This window comes from Octopus sinensis, linkage group LG7, assembly GCF_006345805.1.
Source record: "Octopus sinensis linkage group LG7, ASM634580v1, whole genome shotgun sequence".
NCBI classification, from domain to species: domain Eukaryota; kingdom Metazoa; phylum Mollusca; class Cephalopoda; order Octopoda; family Octopodidae; genus Octopus; species Octopus sinensis.
Genome location: NC_043003.1, coordinates 66,549,583 through 66,569,246, shown reverse-complemented (window position 1 = coordinate 66,569,246; position 19,664 = coordinate 66,549,583). Strand labels below are relative to the sequence as shown.

At 35.2% G+C, this 19,664-nt stretch overlaps 1 protein-coding gene across 2 annotated transcripts in view; it reads left to right on the top strand.

Annotated features, from left to right (window-relative positions):
* LOC115213926 (putative uncharacterized protein DDB_G0274535) overlaps window positions 1–17,956 on the top strand; it is a 57,476-nt gene extending 39,520 nt beyond the window's left edge. For both annotated transcript variants that reach the window (XM_036504815.1, XM_029782921.2), the window contains one exon: window positions 17,102–17,956. In XM_036504815.1, the coding sequence (XP_036360708.1) occupies window positions 17,102–17,720 (619 nt within the window). In that variant the 3' untranslated portion in view covers window positions 17,721–17,956. The remainder of the gene's footprint in view (window positions 1–17,101) is intronic.
* Window positions 17,957–19,664: the final 1,708 nt, after the last annotated feature.

Sequence of the window (19,664 nt, the reverse complement as noted above, 5' to 3'; positions counted from 1 at the left end):
CTAAAATGCAAAGCGTTCATTGTTTCACACTCACACACATATATATACATATGCATATATGTGTGCGTGTATAGACACACATAGTTATATACATACATATGTATGTATGTATGTATGTATGTATGTATGTATGTATGTATGTATGTATGTATGTATGTATGTATGTATGTATGTCAGTCTGTTGAACATTGGCAGAATGACAGAATCGATGTTACAGTTCGTTTTCAGTACCGTATAAACTCAATGTTCTAAAAAGTTAAAAACGAAATATTTATATAAAAAAAGCAATGTTTTTTGTTTTCTTTTTTTTTCTTATTTCCAAAATGTCTGACTTTCTCCAGCTGTCAAATTAGCGCCTCGCTTAACATTAAAATTTTTTTAGAATACTACCAACTTGAGTGGGTATTTTATGTAGTGGTTTGACATGAACGTTCTTAATATTAAAAGTAAAATAAGTACATATTATAAATAGGACAAATAATAACATAAAACCATTGATTAATTTTCACCTGCCACGTTACTAATCAGTCGGCAAGTGAATAATTTGACACCAATAAAGGAAGAATCATCTATAATTAATATTTCCCAGCCAAGTTCAATCGATTGGCACCAATGAGTAATGAAACAAGAGACCTGGTTCGTGAATCAAAGGTGTTGAATTCTTGAAAACTTTTTGTCGATTTTAATACAATTGCAATAAGAGTTGCAGGTATGGCCGTGTGGTTAAGTAACTTGCTTCCCAACCATGTGGACTTGCGTTCAGCCCCACTTTATGACACCAGTTCTGGGCTGACCAAAGCTTCGTGAGTGAATTTGATAAACGGTAATGGATTGGAGCCCATCATGTACACACACACATATTATAAACGACATAAATAGTATTAAATTCAAAAGGCAATTTTTGTATCCAACTTAACGTGGATGTATTGTTAGCGCTCTGAATACTGCGTTATTAGAACTTGAGAGGACTTCTCATATGGACGCATGATGCATAAAAGCACCCATATTTATATCACTAGTAGATAAGTGTCGTCGGTTACGTGAGCCGGAAATTCAAGATCACGTGTTTTCATTTGCAGATGTCCTGTATTCATATACAGCCATATCCTACTATGAGCGTTACATGGAATTTCAGTGACTGTTTCGCGTTCAAATTTCGCCATGGTCAACTATGCTCTGCTTTGCCTTTCATCCTTTTTGTTTTGGTAAAATAAAGTACTATTTAGTGGTGCTATTAAGTTACTTGTGGTTTTAGCCAACTCTGGCCGATAACTATATCGGAATAAGAATTAGAAATAGTTGTCATGTCCATAGTAATCATAGTGTTTAACTTTTGCTGTTATATTTCGGGATAGTCAGTTTATTTTTTAATTTTTTTTCTTCTAAATAATCATACGCAGGAAAAGACATATTGGATGAAGAATCGCTGAAGAAGTCACAGAGTGTGTGACAAGAGATTTCAGACAAAGGACACAGAAATAAGAACAATAATAAACCTGAAGTAAAGAACAAATATGAAGTGTGTGTGCTTATTTGGCAAATAAAGAAAGAAAGAAGTAGATAAATAAATAAATAAATAAATGACAATATCTGTTTCAACACACGATTTCACATGAGGAATCTTGCGAAACAAATACCTAAGCATTTAACCTTTGACTTCTCCTTATCAGACACAGCCTTCTACATTCGATTAGTCTGGTTAACTCGCTTTGTTGATGGACTCAACATGAAATAAAGAAGTTACAGTTGCGAATCGAACCTGAATCATGGCAAATACAGTTCATTGAGTACTGCTGTGTCATTTCATTTCTTCTGGCTGATACGGGTTCTGGCGATCAAAGAACACGTCTCGTACATTCTTTCACCTCCTACTACACCTCGCTGTTATCTTTTCTTCTTCTGTGCGTTCCTAGAGCTATCATAGAGTACTCCATTCATCGACTTGTCTTCCATCCCGTTTTTTTTTATTTACGTTGCACTTAAATGATGAAAAATAAATAATAATAAAGAAAATAAATAAATAATAACAATTAAAAGTTTACACAATCCCTCCCATATACAATCTCCTCCCACCTGTCCTTTACCAATTCGTGACTTCCTTTTTTTATTTCATTTTTTCTCACTCCCTCTCTCTGTCTCTCTCTCTCTCTTTAACACACACTCACACGCACACTTATACACACATGCACACACATTCACACAATCTGTCTCTCTCTCTCTTTCTTCCTCTGTTTCCCTCTCACTCTCACTTTGTGTCTCTCTGTTTCTCTTTCTGTTTCTCTCTCTCTCTCAGTCTGTCTCCCTCTGTTTTTCTCTTTCTGTTTCCCTCTGTTTCTCTGTCTATCTGTCTGTCTCTCACTCTCTCTCTCATACACACATATTTCTCTCATTCTCTTGCTCTTAGACACAATCTCTATTTCTCTCTCTCTCTTTTTCTCTCTCTCACAAACACACAATCTCTCTCCCCTTTTCTCTCTCCCTCTCCTTCCTCCCCTCCAATGGTCGGTTTAGTTGATAAAAACAGTTCTCCTCTTGTTTGTGGATCGCCCCATTTCCGTTTAATTTTGTACTACAAACCACTCCTTTGGGGGCCACCCACACATATCCACGCCTTTGTGAAGAATTACAAATATCATGAAAACACACACACACAAACACACAAACACACACATACACACACACACACACACACACACACACACCACACACACACACACACACACACACACACACCTCATTGTCAATTCACTTTTTCTGATATGTTTTTATTACCATTACCAAACTACCAAAATTAAGGAACACAGCCCTTCTGGATTTCGTTTCTGCGCGCACGTGTGCGTGTATGTGTGTGTATGCATGTGTGTGCGTGAGAGAGAGAGAGAGAGAGAGAGAGCATATATGAGAGAGTGAGTACGCGTGTTTGTGTGTATGCGTGAGTGTATGTGTGTGTGCGTGTGTGTGTATTTGTATGTCCCTATCAGCGTATGTCTCTTTTATCATAGCTATTTTTCCTTCATTGAAATCTGGTACTCTCTTTTAGTCAGTCTGTATGTCAGTCTGCCTGTATAATTTCCCATTCTTTCTCTCTTTCTCTTTCTTTGACTCTGCATCTCCCTTTGTTCAGTTTCTTTTTCCTTGCTCTCATATTTTCACACACTCACACACACACACACCATCACTCGCAGACTCTTTCTTGTGCTTCAGTATGTGCACATGTATATATCGGTGTGTTTGTGCGTGTGTGTGTGTGTGTGTTTTTCACTGCATGTCTTTACACTAGTCATTGAGTGCTTCTGTAACTTTATGGACGCTTCTGCATGTAGAAACGAGAAAAAAGTGCGTGCTCTAGAATCAGCAGCTAAATCTCTTTCAAATCACAGACGCCTATCGTCTTAAAAAAAAAGAAAAAGAAATATAGTTCAATGTAGTTCAATAGAAGACAGGCGAGGTGATCACGGATGGAACAATTGATAGATCTTGTTAAATTTCTTCCAAGTAAACACGTGTTTCTAGCATAATAACCGTCATCAGCACGTCAATGCTGTTTAGGACTGCAATATTACAAACAGTTGAAGTATGGAGCGGTTTATCGGCAATACACTTCATAGGAACCGGCTATTAGTATCTGCAAACAAAATGCGACAGAGATCTGAGTTTTCCTCATTCCTTCATCATTGTGTGTAAAAACGGCAAATAAATTTAAGATATGTTCGGCTGGAGAATTTTAAACAATATTTTACTGTACACAATGTTATGAATGCTCGAGAAAGAACTGGTCTGCAAAGAGTAAGTTCGAGTGTAACTCAGCTGGATTTTGACTACAGGTTAGACTTCAAGTTAGATACTCTCCTGTAAGCTATATGGGTGCGTATATTCGGTAATCGTGTGTGATGGTGTCCAGATACTCATAGCTAACATTAACGTTGGGTGTGTCGAAAAACTAGTAGTATGTACCTGGCGTCGGAGATTGTTGTCTTTTACTTTTGGGGCGAGGGACCTCTTCGTTGTACGCACATACACATGCAGACAGAAACATACACACAGACGTATTTATATATCTGTGTGTGTTTATATATACATATATAAAAATATATATATATATATATGTATATATATATATATATATATATATATATATATATATATATATATATATATATATACATATTTATAAATACATACATATTTATACACATATATACATACATACATCTCTCACTCTCCCCCCTCTCTCTCTCTCTCTCTCTCTCCCTCTGTATATATATATATATATATAAGGCAATCAACAAAATTGAAACAACACAGGAAAAACTAGTTTTAACAAATGAATTAGTTTAAGGGGTGTGCGTGCGTGTGTGTACATGCGAGCACACACAGAGGTGTATGGATGTGCGTATATATATGTGTATGTGTGTGTCTATGTTTATATACAAGTATACATTTATATATGTAAATTAATGTATATAATGCATGAAGATGAGGCTGACAAGTGAAAAGCTATAACAGTTGGTGAGAATAAATTGAAAGAATGAGCAAAAAAAAAAAAACTGAATCTTATTGGATTTTAGGTGTCTAAGATTTCATTCCGAATATCTGAAATATCTCCATCTGGTATGTGCTGTATCGAGAATGAATTTGAGGGCAAAGAATACACCATTCCTACTGATCTAACTACGTTAACCTTTCTTCATCTGATTAATAAGCAGTAGAGCGGGCGACTTCCTTTGTAATTTGATTACAGAAATTATTTCCTCTCTTCCGGCTTCCGTCCACATTTCTCTATTTATTTACAGTTTCCATTTACGCTGGTATTTTTTATCTTCTTCATTCTGTATTACTTCAATTTGGTATGAAATGAATTTCTAAAGCAATATGAATATATTGGCATCAAACTCTTTCTTATTAGCCATGCCAAGATTGTGTGCTTTTCGGTATATTTGGTAGAGTATTGATACGCGCACGCGGACATAGAGATATGAAAATGTATCTATGTACGTTTTAAGATGCATAGATACATGTAATTCAAAGATACACGATATAAATTTATATACATACATGTACTTATAAGTTTTTGTGTGCGTGTGTTAGTTTATATACACAGGTCAATATATCTATATTATGTGTAATATCTGTGTGTGGGTGGAGTGTATATATATATATAAAATTAAAAAAACACGTATAGTAAATGAACAAACGAGTATATACTAAATACACAAGCTAACAGAAAGCACAGATGGTCACCAACTCTTCACCAGTTATTGACTTGAGGAGCAAATACAATTTCGACCGTTATCAATAATATTGCTTCCACTCTGGAGGCTCCGGCCAGAAGCTTGCCGAGAATGGGACCAAAACATAACAAAACTAGGCGGACTCAATACAAGAACGTTAGTGGACGCGGACGAGGGACAAAACAATAAATGTAGGTCGATATATCCATATATCGACATATACATTTATATGATATTCTTATATGGCAGACATTACACCATATATATATATGCTAGAATGTCTATCATATGTGAATATGTATATGTATTTCCATATATGTTCATACGTGTGTGTGTTAGATAAAGTGTTAAACACTTATAGTATGCAAATTATTTGCTCTATGTCTCTGGAGTTACTAGTTTTCATTCGATTACATACTTTTTTTCTCTGGGATCGGTCAAGTATGCAAACAACTGATGAGACCCCAATAAGGGACGAAATCGATTAATGCTTTTCATCATTTCTTTTCAATCCGTAAAGAAAGAAAGAGGTAAATTTGATACCTAGGTTTACACAGCACACATGTTCATACACACACTCACACACACACACACACACACACACACAACTGATGAGACCCCAATAAGGGACGAAATCGATTAATGCTTTGCATCATTTCTTTTCAATCCGTAAAGAAAGAAAGAGGTAAATTTGATACCTAGGTTTACACAGCACACATGTTCATACACACACTCACACACACACACACACACACACACAACTGATGAGACCCCAATAAGGGACGAAATCGATTAATGCTTTGCATAAATTTCTTTTCAATCTGTAGAGAAAGAAAGATGTAAATTTGATACTTAGGTTTACACAGCATACATGCTCACACATACACACACACACACACAAACACACTCATTGTCTGCGTTACGTCTGGTGCAATCGTTGTATGTTTGCTGCATGTTGTATATAAATAAGGTTGTTTTGTCTCCTTTTTTATTTTCCTGTCCGTCTCTGTTTTCCATTTTGTTTCAAAATGGTAAACAACAATTTCCTCTTGCTGGAACAGAATAATAAAAAGCAATACAAGTGTGGCAGTTATTATGGTCATTATGTAACTAAAACTGGGAGACTAATAAATTAATCTAGAAATTTATTTGTCAGTGTTTCCTGACCTTTGACTTTCACATACCTCTCTAATTGTTAACAGCAATAAATAATGATTTCTTGTATTTAATTTTCCACAAGTGGAGGCATATGGTTAGTGGTTAGTGCAGCGGACTTGCGGTCGATGGATAGCGGGTTCGAATCTCAGACCGAGTGATATGTGTGTTTATGAGCGAAACACCTAAGGTCCACGCGGCCACGGTAGAAGGTAATGGCGAACTTCTGCTGACTCTTTCGCCACAACTTTCTCTCACTCTTTCTTCCTGCATCTTGCAGCTCACCTGCGACGGATCGGCGTCACGTCCAGGTGAGGAACCTATACGCGAGGGAAACCGGCCCTTATGAACCAGGCGTGACTCGAGAAGGAACAAATAATAAACAGCAATTTTCCACAATGAAACAACATGAACGACGTCAACAACAACAACAACAACAACAACAGCACCACCACCAACAACGATAATAATAATCCTTTCTACTAAAGGCACAAGGCGTGAAATTTGTGGAGAGGAGACTAGTTGATTACATCGCACCCAGCGTTTCCCTGGTACTTAATTTCCTGACCCCGAAAGGATGAAAAGCAAAGTCAACCTTGGCAGAATTTGAACTCTGAACTACCGCTAAGCATTTCTTCCAGCGCGCTAACGATTCTGCCACTTCGCTGCCTTAATACAACAACAATAATAACAATAATAATAATAGTAATGATAATAATAGATATAACAATAACAAAAATAAATTAATAATGATGATGATGATGATGGTGATGTTGTTGCTGCTGTTGTTGTTGTTGTTGTTGTGGTGGTGGTGGTGGTGGTGGTGGTGGCTGTGGTGGTGGTGGTGGTGGTGGTGGTGGTGGTGGTGGCTGTGGTGGTGATGATGCTGTGATGATGACGACGACGATGATGATTATAACAACCACAACATGAGTGTTAATGGCATTAATGTAAACAAGAATTAATTATGAGGACAGAAAACAATTCGAAATAAATAACGAAGCAACGGCGCTGGAATTTGGTTGAGTTGATTTTAAAATATATGCTTTGCAATAAACTACAATAGAATTATTGGAGTTTGTAGGTTGGTAAGAGGGTTCGGAATTGCAGGGAAACGTGTCGGTATGTTTAGAATAATATGCATTAAATGTCTTATATGAATCGAATACATAGAGACCCGTCTTCGTACTTTGCTTGCCTGCATATATATATATATATATATATATATATATATATATATATATATATATATATATATTAATATATATATATATATATATTATATATATATATATATATATATATATATATATATATACATACATATATGCATATAAATATATACAGATATATATAAATTCCTCTATTTTCATAATATCGATGTCTCGTTCTTTTGTTGTCATTTTCTTATTAATAATACACACACACACACACACACACACACACACACACACACACACACATATATATATATATATATATATTTAAGCCACCTCTGTTCGAGTTGTCTCTTTATGCTTTTAATTCGCAATTGAGTCAACGTTTTTCGTATAGGTCTCAGACAATTTGTCGTAGACAGCATAGTCCAATTTCTAGTTCATTTTTGATTTTTAAGAAACTAGGTTGGTAATTGAGGAAGATATGCCACCTAGAGACCTTCCATTTCATTTCGAGTGATGTAGATAAGTGCTGAAATGAAATTTGTTTAGTGGGGTGCAAACCCAGTTTTTCAGGAGGATGTTCAAAACGTTTACACTGTCTCATCCCCAACAAAATAATTATGTGTACGTTTGCATCTCACGTTCCTGAGGTTATGGGGATATGAATATTATCGTCGTAGTAAATGTTATATCATGGGAGGGTCGTTATGCCAATATAAAAGACATACATTGGTTCTTTTTCACTTCTTTATTTATTAATTTGTTAATTGGTTAACTATTTAAATGGTTAGAATTTATTATTGGTATAATGGTTCTCCCCAGACACAACAGATAGCAAGTAGAACTTTTCCACACTTAAAGACATTTCTCTTTTTCGAATCCCTAAGTTTACTGCTGGAATCCTAGAGGTTTCCTTCCGTGTAAGGAACTGATGATTTAGAATTACTTTTAAAAGGAAGGGATGATTACGTTTGTTTATCGTAGTTGCGATCTAACAGAGTTGAAATGGGCTTAAACGAAAACAACAACGTGACACAGATCCATGAAACACAAAAATTCAAAGCCAGGAATTTTAGAGAGAAGGATGTTAGTCGATTACATCGATCTCAATGCACAACTGATACTTATTTTATCGACCCCAAAAGGAAGGAAGGTAAAGACCTCTACAGAATTTGATGTAAGAATGTGAAGAACCAGAGAGAAATCTCGTTTAGGGTTTTGCCAGACGTGTTAATGATTCTTCCCCTACGCCAACTTAAAAAAAAAACAATAATTCTTCCTAATTACAAGGCCAGAAATTCTGAGGGGAGGGGCAGGCTATGACAATGAGCTCAGTACTCAAATGGTACTTTGTTTTACTTTATTGTTTGACAGATAAAGTTGACCTTGGCGGAATTTGAACTCAGAACATAAAGAGCTGGAAGAAATGTCGCTGAGCATTTTGTCCGACGTGTAAACGATTCTGCCAAGCAAAACAATTCTGGTCGTCCTTCTATCAAGCACAATAATGTTAACATAATAATCAACATCACCACAACCATTAATCTACAACAACAACAATAACTACCACTACTACTACTACTACTACTACTACCACCACCACCACCACCACCACCACCACTACTACTACTACACTACTACTACTACTACTACTACTACCACCACCACCACCACCACTACTACTACTACTACTACTACTACTACTACTACAGCTGCTGCTATTACTACTGCTGCTGCTATTACTACTGCTGCTGCATCCACTACAACAGATTCAGCTAACTTTATAAAACGCAAACAGTAACAATTCTAAGAACAATGAACAAAACAACACAAGCAATAATCGGCCATTTTTGCACCGCTCTGACTCATCGTTGTGGAAGAGATTTCTTTATCAACGTAATTTTACGAATATTTGCAGTTAAGTGTTAATTTCTGTCACTGTTTATTATAACTTGATCGTTATAGCCAGTTTCTTTCCCCCGCTTCTTTGATTCAGATAAACCCAGCAGCAGTTGTGCCTGGAGACCTATTAAAACTGTCATTAATCGTTAATGTAGTTAGTGCAGTGGTTGTGTGACTGTGTGACACTTTGGATGGGAAAAACGGGTGGTGTTATTGGGTTTGTATATTATATTTATTGGTGGTGTCGTTACTGTAATGAGCAGTTTTAAGGAACGTCATTTTCTGTCTTTGTCTGTCTGACGGTCTGTCTGTCTCCGTATCTCTTCCTTTCTTCAAATATATATATATATTCTAGTGTAGGCATGGCTGGGTGTTTAAGAAGCTGTCTTTGCATCCGCGGGATTTTGGGTTCAATCCCACAGTACCGCACTTTCAGCAAGTGTCTTCTGGCATAGCTCTAGGCTCACAAATGCCTTTGTGAATGAATTAGGTAGAGGAAACTGTGTGGAAGCCCATCATATATTTGTGTGTAGGTGAATGTGTATGTGTATGTGCTTGTGCATGTATGTGTGTAAGACTTTGTGTTTGTGTTTATCCTCCACCACCACTTAACATCTGGTGTTGGTTTGTTTATCTCCTCGTAACGTAAAGTAAGAGGGCGATGGAATAAATATCAGAACTAGAAAAATTGGCACCAGGATCAGTTTTGTTCAACTAAATTCTTGAAGGTGGTGCCCCACCATGACCCCAATCCAATGACTGAAGCAAGTAAATGGTAACATATGTGTGTGTGTATGTGTGAGTGTTCGTACATACATACATATTAGTTTCGACAACTGATTGTCCTATACTATATATATATATATATATATTATATATATATATATATATATATTATATATATATATATATATAAACAACTGCTTCATGAGTACTATGTAAGGCTTTTGTAACATCAAGCAATTGGACACATGTGCGCCTGTATGTATACGCATCCGTTCATTTATGCATTTGCGGATACAAACATGTGCGTGTAAGTAGGGACAACTATTTCTGACTGACTCAAAAGTTCTCTTCGTAAAAGCATCCGGTTCCTTTTTCACAGTCCAGCGCATAGAGTAAGTGTCATTCACTGTAGTTTGTTGAACAGAACCTGAAATGAAATTGATTCGGCTTTCTTACAGAATAATCACGCGGAATATGCATGAGTGTTGCTACGTTATGAGCACTCGTGTTAGTGGAGTAACTGAGACACGTATCTTAATATTAAATCATTGAACATGCCAATTGTAACCGCGCTTGCGAGGTGAATTTGAAAATATATAATATGTAATGATGAGAACGTGTTATTCTGTCTCTAAATTATATGTTAATCTTTTGGCGTTGCCACTGATGAGAACTTCGCCTAGCAAATTATTTTATTTGCTACTTAGAGTTCAAAATATAGGTATGGCTGTAAAAAAACAAGGTAAAAGTTTTTTTTATTTTACATTCCCTTCGAAATTGCTCTTAAATGTAGTTTTGGTCGATTTGACTGCTACTTGTAGTATACTTCTAAAATAAAAAAAAAACAACTTATTAATAATAATAATAATAATAATAATATGACAACAAAAAATGAGACCTTGATGTTATGAAAATAGAGGAATGTATATATATAATATAGGACAAAGAGTAAGTTGTCATAACAGAACGCAGAGTTTCAAATGCCGGAGCTAAGAGCTTCGAGGTATTTTTACTGGCTATTTTAAAGTGAAAATAGCCGATGAAAATGCCTCGAAGCTCTTAGCTCCGGTATTTGAAGCTCTGAGTTCTATTATGGCAATTTACTGATTATCCTATCCTATACAATACTATACTATAACATATATATATATGAACAACTGCACGTAGTCACAGTTTGAATAGGGTTAAGTCGGGTTTCAACAATTGCCAGTGTGTTTAATGCTGTAGCTTTTAGTGACGATAGAAAACTTTCCATTCTACTTGTATTATGGACGGTCAATGATATTCACAGAATTACTATTCCTTCTAGAATTTACTGAACAATTGAATAAGGGAAAAGCCAGAGCTCTATTCTTGTTTCCTTACTATCTTTTCAGAATCAGACCTAATCTCTGTGTCTCTCATTTTCTTACCCACCTCCCATGTATCGTTTTCCTTTGTACACCACTTCTTAGCATAACACGAAATATATACATGTACACACATACATACACACACTTACATACATACACATGTATGTATGTATGTAAATTTGTATGTGTATATTTACATACATGCATATATATATATATATATAATTGTGTGTGTGTATGTGTGTGTGTGTATGTAAGTATTTACATATATATTTATGCATATATCCTGTACATTAGCTTAATGGCATGCCACCTTTGGAGAATCCTTGAAGTTTGGGATTATATTACCTTCTCCAATAGAGATGGAACTGGTCCTAATTGTCATTTGGTAATTTTGACACATTCTCTAGAGGCAAAGATGATTTTAATAAATCATATATTAAATATATAGTATAGTGGTAAGTATCCCCGCCTGTCACGCGGGAGACCGGGGTTCGATTCCCCGCCGGGGAGGCTAGTTTAAATGGCGGTGTCCCAGCATGGCCACATCTCGTGAGCTGAAACTAGATAAAATGAAAAATAAAATAAAATAAAAATATATATATATCTTAATACAGATGAGTGGTACAAAAAGGCACCAATATTTACTGGAAAATATCAATCGATTCAAATACGACGCCATTGTAAAGCTTCACTGCGTATATACTTGCAAAGGCGTGTGTGTGCAACAAACATGAAAATTTTGTCTTACCTTTAGGAAGAACATTCGATAAATGGATAACCCAGAATCAGATAATGCAGGGCCGGTTTCTGATTCTTCAAATACGTTTGACAACGTAAATTTGATCATTCTTCATCAGCTGCATTTACCTAGAGTCAGAAACCTAGAGTCCTGCATTATCCGATTCTGGGTTGTCCATTTATCGAATGTTCTTTCCTAGAGGTAAGACTAATTTTTCATGTTTGTTGCACACACACGCCTTTGCCAGTATATACGCAGTGAAGCTTTACTAGAGCGTCGTATTTGTATCGATTGCTATTTTCCAGTAAATATTGGTGCCTTGATCTACCACTCATCTGTATTTATACGTATACTTCTACCTTTATAGGTCTTTATTTTACTGGGAAGTAATACATTTGTATTGCTATATATATATATATATATATATATATCGAAAATAAGGGAATGGTGTAGAAAACATCCAGGCTGCAGATGTTTCATAGCTTGGAGAGCCTCGGAAGTAGTAATTATCCAAACGAGGGGTAATCCGCTAGCTGTTCGTCGGGCCAAAAGTACCTTAATCAAAAGAAGTTTACATTGTCATCAAGAGACCCCATGTTGACTCGCAAGAGATTCGAGTCAATGAACCAGTATTGTTCGGGAAAGGTCTTTTTTAATACCTTCTACAGATTGTTCGAATCTTCCTACACCTTGATCCTTGGATCTCACCTTTACACACAAACACACACACACACACACACACACACACACACACACACACACACATTATGGAACGCACATACTCAATAAAGTGTTTTGTTTGTTTGCCGGTTCGCTGTGCATAGCGTTTAGGGGACGACTCCCTTATAATGCTGGGTGTTAAAACACACGGAAGTCATAAACGAATTCAGGAGTGATGGAAACCGATATTCCGTCATATTTATGTTCCCAGCTAAAACAAGTAACAGATAAAAAGATATCCTTTCATACGAGTGCAAATGGTCAAAATAAGGGGGAGTAAACAGTAGTGCTCGAATCTCAAAGTAGAGTTAAATATTGAATTATATTGATGTTATAATAAAATGTCAGATGCTGCTACCGATTCTTCCTTTCATCTATCTGTCCATCTGTTCTTAAATAAGAACGGAAAATATTATGAAAAATATCTTCTAAGAGCCACTGTCGAAATTATTTGCAAATGATGGATTAGGTATACGAAAAAATTATGAAAATTTACTCCAAATATACTCCAATATACACAAATGTTTATTTGTTTGTATGTGTGTGCGTGTGCACGCGTATTTACGTGTGTGTGTGTGTGTTGTATGTGAGGGAGTGAAAGAGAGAATATAATTGTATACATATATATAATACACACACACGCAAATACACACACACATATGTCTATATATCTTTGTGTATATGTATATATGTATGTATATGTGCGTGAGTGTGTATTTGTGTGTGTATGTATGTATATGTGCATGCTATAAGTGAATATATATAATTATATAAATGCATATATTTATATGTATAACGTGCATTCTACACACACACACACTCACACACACACACACACACGCACACATGCACACACATGAAATATAAGAACGCAATGAAAATAACATTAATAACAATAAAACGTAATAAAATGTTGAAAGCAAATAAATAAATATATAAATAAATAAATGAAAGAAAATAACAAAAACGCACAACAAAAGTATAAAAATGAAAGAAATATAAACTGGAAAAGAAAAGAAAGAAGAAAAAAATGAGCAGAGGACAACAATGAAATTTTATAAGAAAAAGAATGAAAGAATGAAAGGCGTGGGATTTTAAAGCAACGAGGAGGAAGACACGACAAAAGGCTTGGCAGAAGATGGTTGTCTAGCAATGTCGGTCGGTGTTATGGCTGCGGTAAACGTCATTTTGGATGAGTGTTTGAAAACATTCGTTAAAAGCTCCAGCTATCGCTGGTGGCGTTCTTAATTGCTGTACTAGCAACATTATTACTGGCGAAGAGAGCCGTACGCTATTATTCCATATCCTGCAGTGAAATCATTTTTGTTGTTTCGTTTCGTTGCTTTTATGTTGTTGTCTATTTTAGTACTTTCATACATTTGTGGCTGTAGAAGCGGTGGTAGTGGCGGCGGCGGTGGTGGTGGTGGTGGTGGTGCTGGTGCTTGTAGTGGGATTGGAAGTTATTATTAATGCTGTTGTTGTTGTTGCTGATGGTGTTGTTAGTTACTTCCTTCGTTCGTGGGCAAAAACTCGCCATACCACTCCATGCCACAGCACCAAATAGCCAGATACACACCTATACACACACACACTTTCTCTGATTTTCCCGTCCGCCATTTTTCCACATTTTCTCTCTGGCCTCTTCATTTTATTCCCAAAACGTTCCACGCACATTCCTTACCGCCATTTCTTCCTTCATTTTTTTCTTTTCTTTCTCTCCTTTATACAACTTTTTTTCTTTTCTTTCATTATTTACATCTTTCTCTTTTATTATCTCCCCTTTCTCCCTTGTATTCCTTCTCGACCATCAACATCATCATCATTATTATTATTATTATTATTATTATTATTATTATTATTATTATTATTATTATTATTATTATTATTATTATCACCATCATAATTATTATTGTGGTTGTTGAGATTATATTTAGTTTATTTTTGTTGCTGTTGCTTGCTTTCGCTGCACCGGTTTGCACCGGTTGTCCTACTTTTTTTTCTATATCCATTCGTAAACCTTTTTATCTCCGGCAGTTCCCCATTTTAACACGATCACCACAGCAATCACCACCACCACCACCACCACCACAACAACAACAACAACAACAGCCATTACTATTGTCATTGTTGTTCATATCATAAATTCTCAGGTTGATATACACATTATGGCTGCTTCTGTTATAACTTTCCTGTTATTGGTGGTGGTCGGGCTCTTCTTCTTATTTTCGTCTTCTTCTTCTTCTTCTTCTTCTTCTTCTCTTCTTCTTCTTCTTCTTCTTCTTCTTCTTCTTCTTCTTCTTCTTCTACTACTACTACTTCTTCTTCTTCTTCTTCTTCTTCATTTACCCCGAAGTGTGTTGAAATTCATAATTATCATTGTTGTCTTCTTATTCCCTTACCTTGTCATAATTAAAATAATAATAATAATGACGATTATCATCATCATCATCATCCTCATCCTCATCATCATCATCATCATCATCATCATCATCATTATTATTATTATTATTATTATATTATTATTATTATGGACACATTTGGTATTATTGTCATCATTATCATTATTATAATTATCCTCAACATCATTATCCTCATTATCATTCATTTCAGTATGCACCTCCTCTTTTTCATAACCATTACCAACACCATCAAGACGAAACTAGTAAATAGTTAAGAAAGTAGCTAACTAGCTCTGCTCCTTTCTCCCTTTTACCCTTATTTTGAATGCCCCTAACATAGTCCTTGAATTAGATCTAAACTGTAATAAAGCTGCCTCGTAATTAGTTTGGTGTATGTAACTTTTACGAAAAGAAAGCAATCATTAAAATCTACACTGTCTAGAAAGTTCTTAATAATTCTAATTTTAATATATATGTACTTGCTTATTTATTTTTTATTAAAATGTGATTTTGAAGTTCTTTCAACGTTGAAGAATTCAGCTATAGAAAACTAATTCTGATCTCCTACGAGCTAATATTTTAATAAACTACGACATAATGATTCCTTTTTGTCTCTTTATCTCTCTCATGACACTTTTTTCCTAAAGACATATCACTAAAAACATTTCTACAAATTTTAAGTTTAATCCCGTGACAGCCAAAATATATTGGTTCCGCTATTCTTTCATAATTTTGGGATGTTTTTGAAAAACAGATATGATTTGAGTTTACTTACATATTTTGTACAAAATATAGATTTATATTAATAATAATATACAAAGGTGGAGAGGTTGCAGAATTGTTACCGCGACGAGAAAAATGCTCAGCGGCATTTCATCCAACTTTAAATTCTGAGTTCAAATGCCACAGGGGTCGACTTTGCTTTTCAACATTTGGGGTCGAAAAATAAAGTACCAATTGAACAGAGCTCTAGGGTCCCAAAATTTGGAATCAGTAATATGGTTCGCCTTACGTGATTGATTGTAGAAATACCTTCCGGCATTGAATTTTCTTGACTGCTCACTTTTGGTTTCTTAAAATCAATTTGAAGAATTATGACATTTTTGAAACAAAACCTTAAATCAACAAATTTATTTGGCATTGCCTTGCATCCATGACCATCCTTCGGAATAGAGGTAACTCAGTAGAATGTACTATTATTTGTCAATATTAGGGCAGGTTTCAAAGCAGTTTCTGCTTACCACATTCACTCACAAAGCATCTTTGGCCCGAGGGTCTAGTAGGAGAGACGTTGAGCAGTGTTTTTCACAAGTGACCAATGCCGTGTGAGTGAATTCGGAGGACGGAAACTGGGTGACACCACACCGTGTGTGTGTGTGTGAGTGAACGTACATATATATCTATAAATACACACAGACGATGGATTATTACGCAAATAATAAACACAAGCATTGGCTCTATTTCATTTCTTTAATTATTCATTAATCATTAATTGGTTAACTATTTAATTGATCATTTGCTTAAATTTTGGTCATTCAGTGGATCATTTAGTTTTGTCAAAATCTCATTAGTAACACCGATTCCCTCCTGCAGGTCATTAATGACAATAACTTTATTTATTCCCATTATTTTTTATGAATGTTTTTATGAATTACATTCCTTTTTACTTGATTATTTATTCAGTTACTTATTTTGGCCTTTCGTTTCTTTGCAGGAGTAAGATGCCGTTGACAATTGAAGGACAAATTTCGATGGAGAAAACGCCGAGTTATTTCATAACGCGTGATGTACCACAAAGAATCTATAATATGTCTAAGCAGGTGAAACTAATCGTTGTAGTGCGTGACCCTGTCACACGAGCCATCTCGGATTATACACAAACCATGACAAAGAGACGATCAGTTCGGCAATTCGAACAAATGGTTTTCGTTAATAACAGCTCGAGGATAGTCGACACATCATGGGGTGCCATTCGAATTGGTGTATATGCGAAACACCTTGAGCTCTGGCTTAAATATTTTCCACTTCAACAAATGCATTTTGTCAGTGGAGAGAAGCTGATCAGTGACCCAGCTGGTGAGATGGCTTTATTACAAGATTTTCTGGGTTTGAAGCGTATAATAAATGAAAAACATTTCTTCTTTAATGAAACTAAAGGATTCCCTTGTCTGAAAAAGCCTGAAGGCAGTGGCCACCCACATTGTTTAGGGAAAACAAAAGGGAGACAACACCCAACAATAGACCCTAGTGTAATACAAAGACTACGAGACTTCTATCGGCCATTTAATTCAAAGTTTTATAAAATGGTGAATCGAGATTTTGAGTGGCCCTGAGTGTAAAATGTAAATTAATAAGCCATTTGTGCATATACCGAAGCAGTTAATTTTCATTAATACGTGTTTAATAACGTTTGCGCTTAAAATGCATGAATGCACTTTTAATTATATTCTAATATTTTTTCTCAAAATACGTTAACTTGTATTTTTTTTAAAAAAAGTGAAACAAAATATACACGCATACAAAACACAGACAAACAGAAGCATGTAAATAAATGTATATGAAATCATACACGTACAACATATACACAAATACACATGGATAGAGAGTGAGGGAGAGAGAGAGGTAGGCATATGTGTGTGTGCTTATGTATGTATATGCGTGTGTGTGTGGGGGGATATGTATGTATAGATGTATATATATATATATATATATATATATATATACATAAACGTGTATATATATATATATATATATATATATATATAGATATATATGTATGTATATATATATATATATATATATATATATATATATATATATATATATATATATGTATGTGTGTAAGTAAGTATGATCTGGATGGGCTGTAAGGCAATTTCCTTGTATGCATATACTACATATGCACTGGTAAACACAAACATTCACGAATCCACATATATATATATATACATGCGTATACGCAAGCAGTCACACATATATGAACACGCACACACACATATGCATATATATATTTATATGCACACGTAGGCAAAATGCTGAGGATTTCTAAAATAAACACTTAAAATATCAAGTTAATTTTTAAATGTTTTACACAGCAATACGGATGAGATTGTATTAACCTAAATAACACCAATTACAATTTAATGAACCCTGTTGGTATAATAATAATAATGATGAGGATAATAATAATAATAATAATAATAATAATAATATAATAATAATAATAATAATAATAATAATAATAATGATGATAATAATAACAATAATAATAATAATTATTATTATTATTATTATTATTATAGACGAGTTAATTACTATGATTAATTAAGGCACGTCAAAAAACGACATATTTTTGCGCAGTATTCATAGTAATATATCGCGTCAACAAGTGACTACTACTACTACTACTACTACTACTACTACTACTACTACTACTACTACTACTACTACTACAACCACTACTACTACAACTACTACTACGTTCCTAATCGTGTTTAGTAATACATGGTGAATCCCGAATATGTCAATTTGCGTATTTCACTTGATATTCACATATATCAAAAATTATATAAATGTGTGTGTGTGTGTGTGTGTGTGTGTGTGTGTGTGTGTGTGTGTGCGCATGCGTGCACGCAGACATGGCTGTGTGGTAATAGGAAGCTTCCTTCACAGCAAGTATTTTCAGCTATAGCCTACGAGGCAGCCAAAGCCTTGTGAAGGGATTTGCCTGATACGAATGTGTGTGCATACATATATTTACGTATGCGTATGTGTGTTTGTGGCTGGCCCATCGCTGCTTAGTAACCGGTGTTGGTTTGCTTACTTCCTCGCAACCTAGCGGTTCGGCCAAAGCGATTCATAGATTAAGTACCGGGCTTTAAAAAGTTAGTACTAGGATCGTAGGATTTACATAGTCTTAATATATATTTCACTCATTCCGCATCCTTGAAAGTTTTGTGGACGCATAACAGTCACTCATATCAACAGACGCTAACGGCAGAACCCTTTTTATTTGACAGTCTTTTATTTAATTCATATTGAATTCAATCACGCTGAGTTGATTCAATAGTACGTCGACAGGTACACCAATAAGAAAAATTTCATTGTAACGAATTGTGAGCAGGCTGGCCCTTAGAATTCCAATGACAATAGAACAGCCGTTAAGAGAAAAGACACTCGCCGAAGATGCCATGCAGTGAAATCCCATAATTGCAAATAGATAGATAAATAGATAGATAGATAGACAGATAGATAGATAGGTAGATATATACATACAT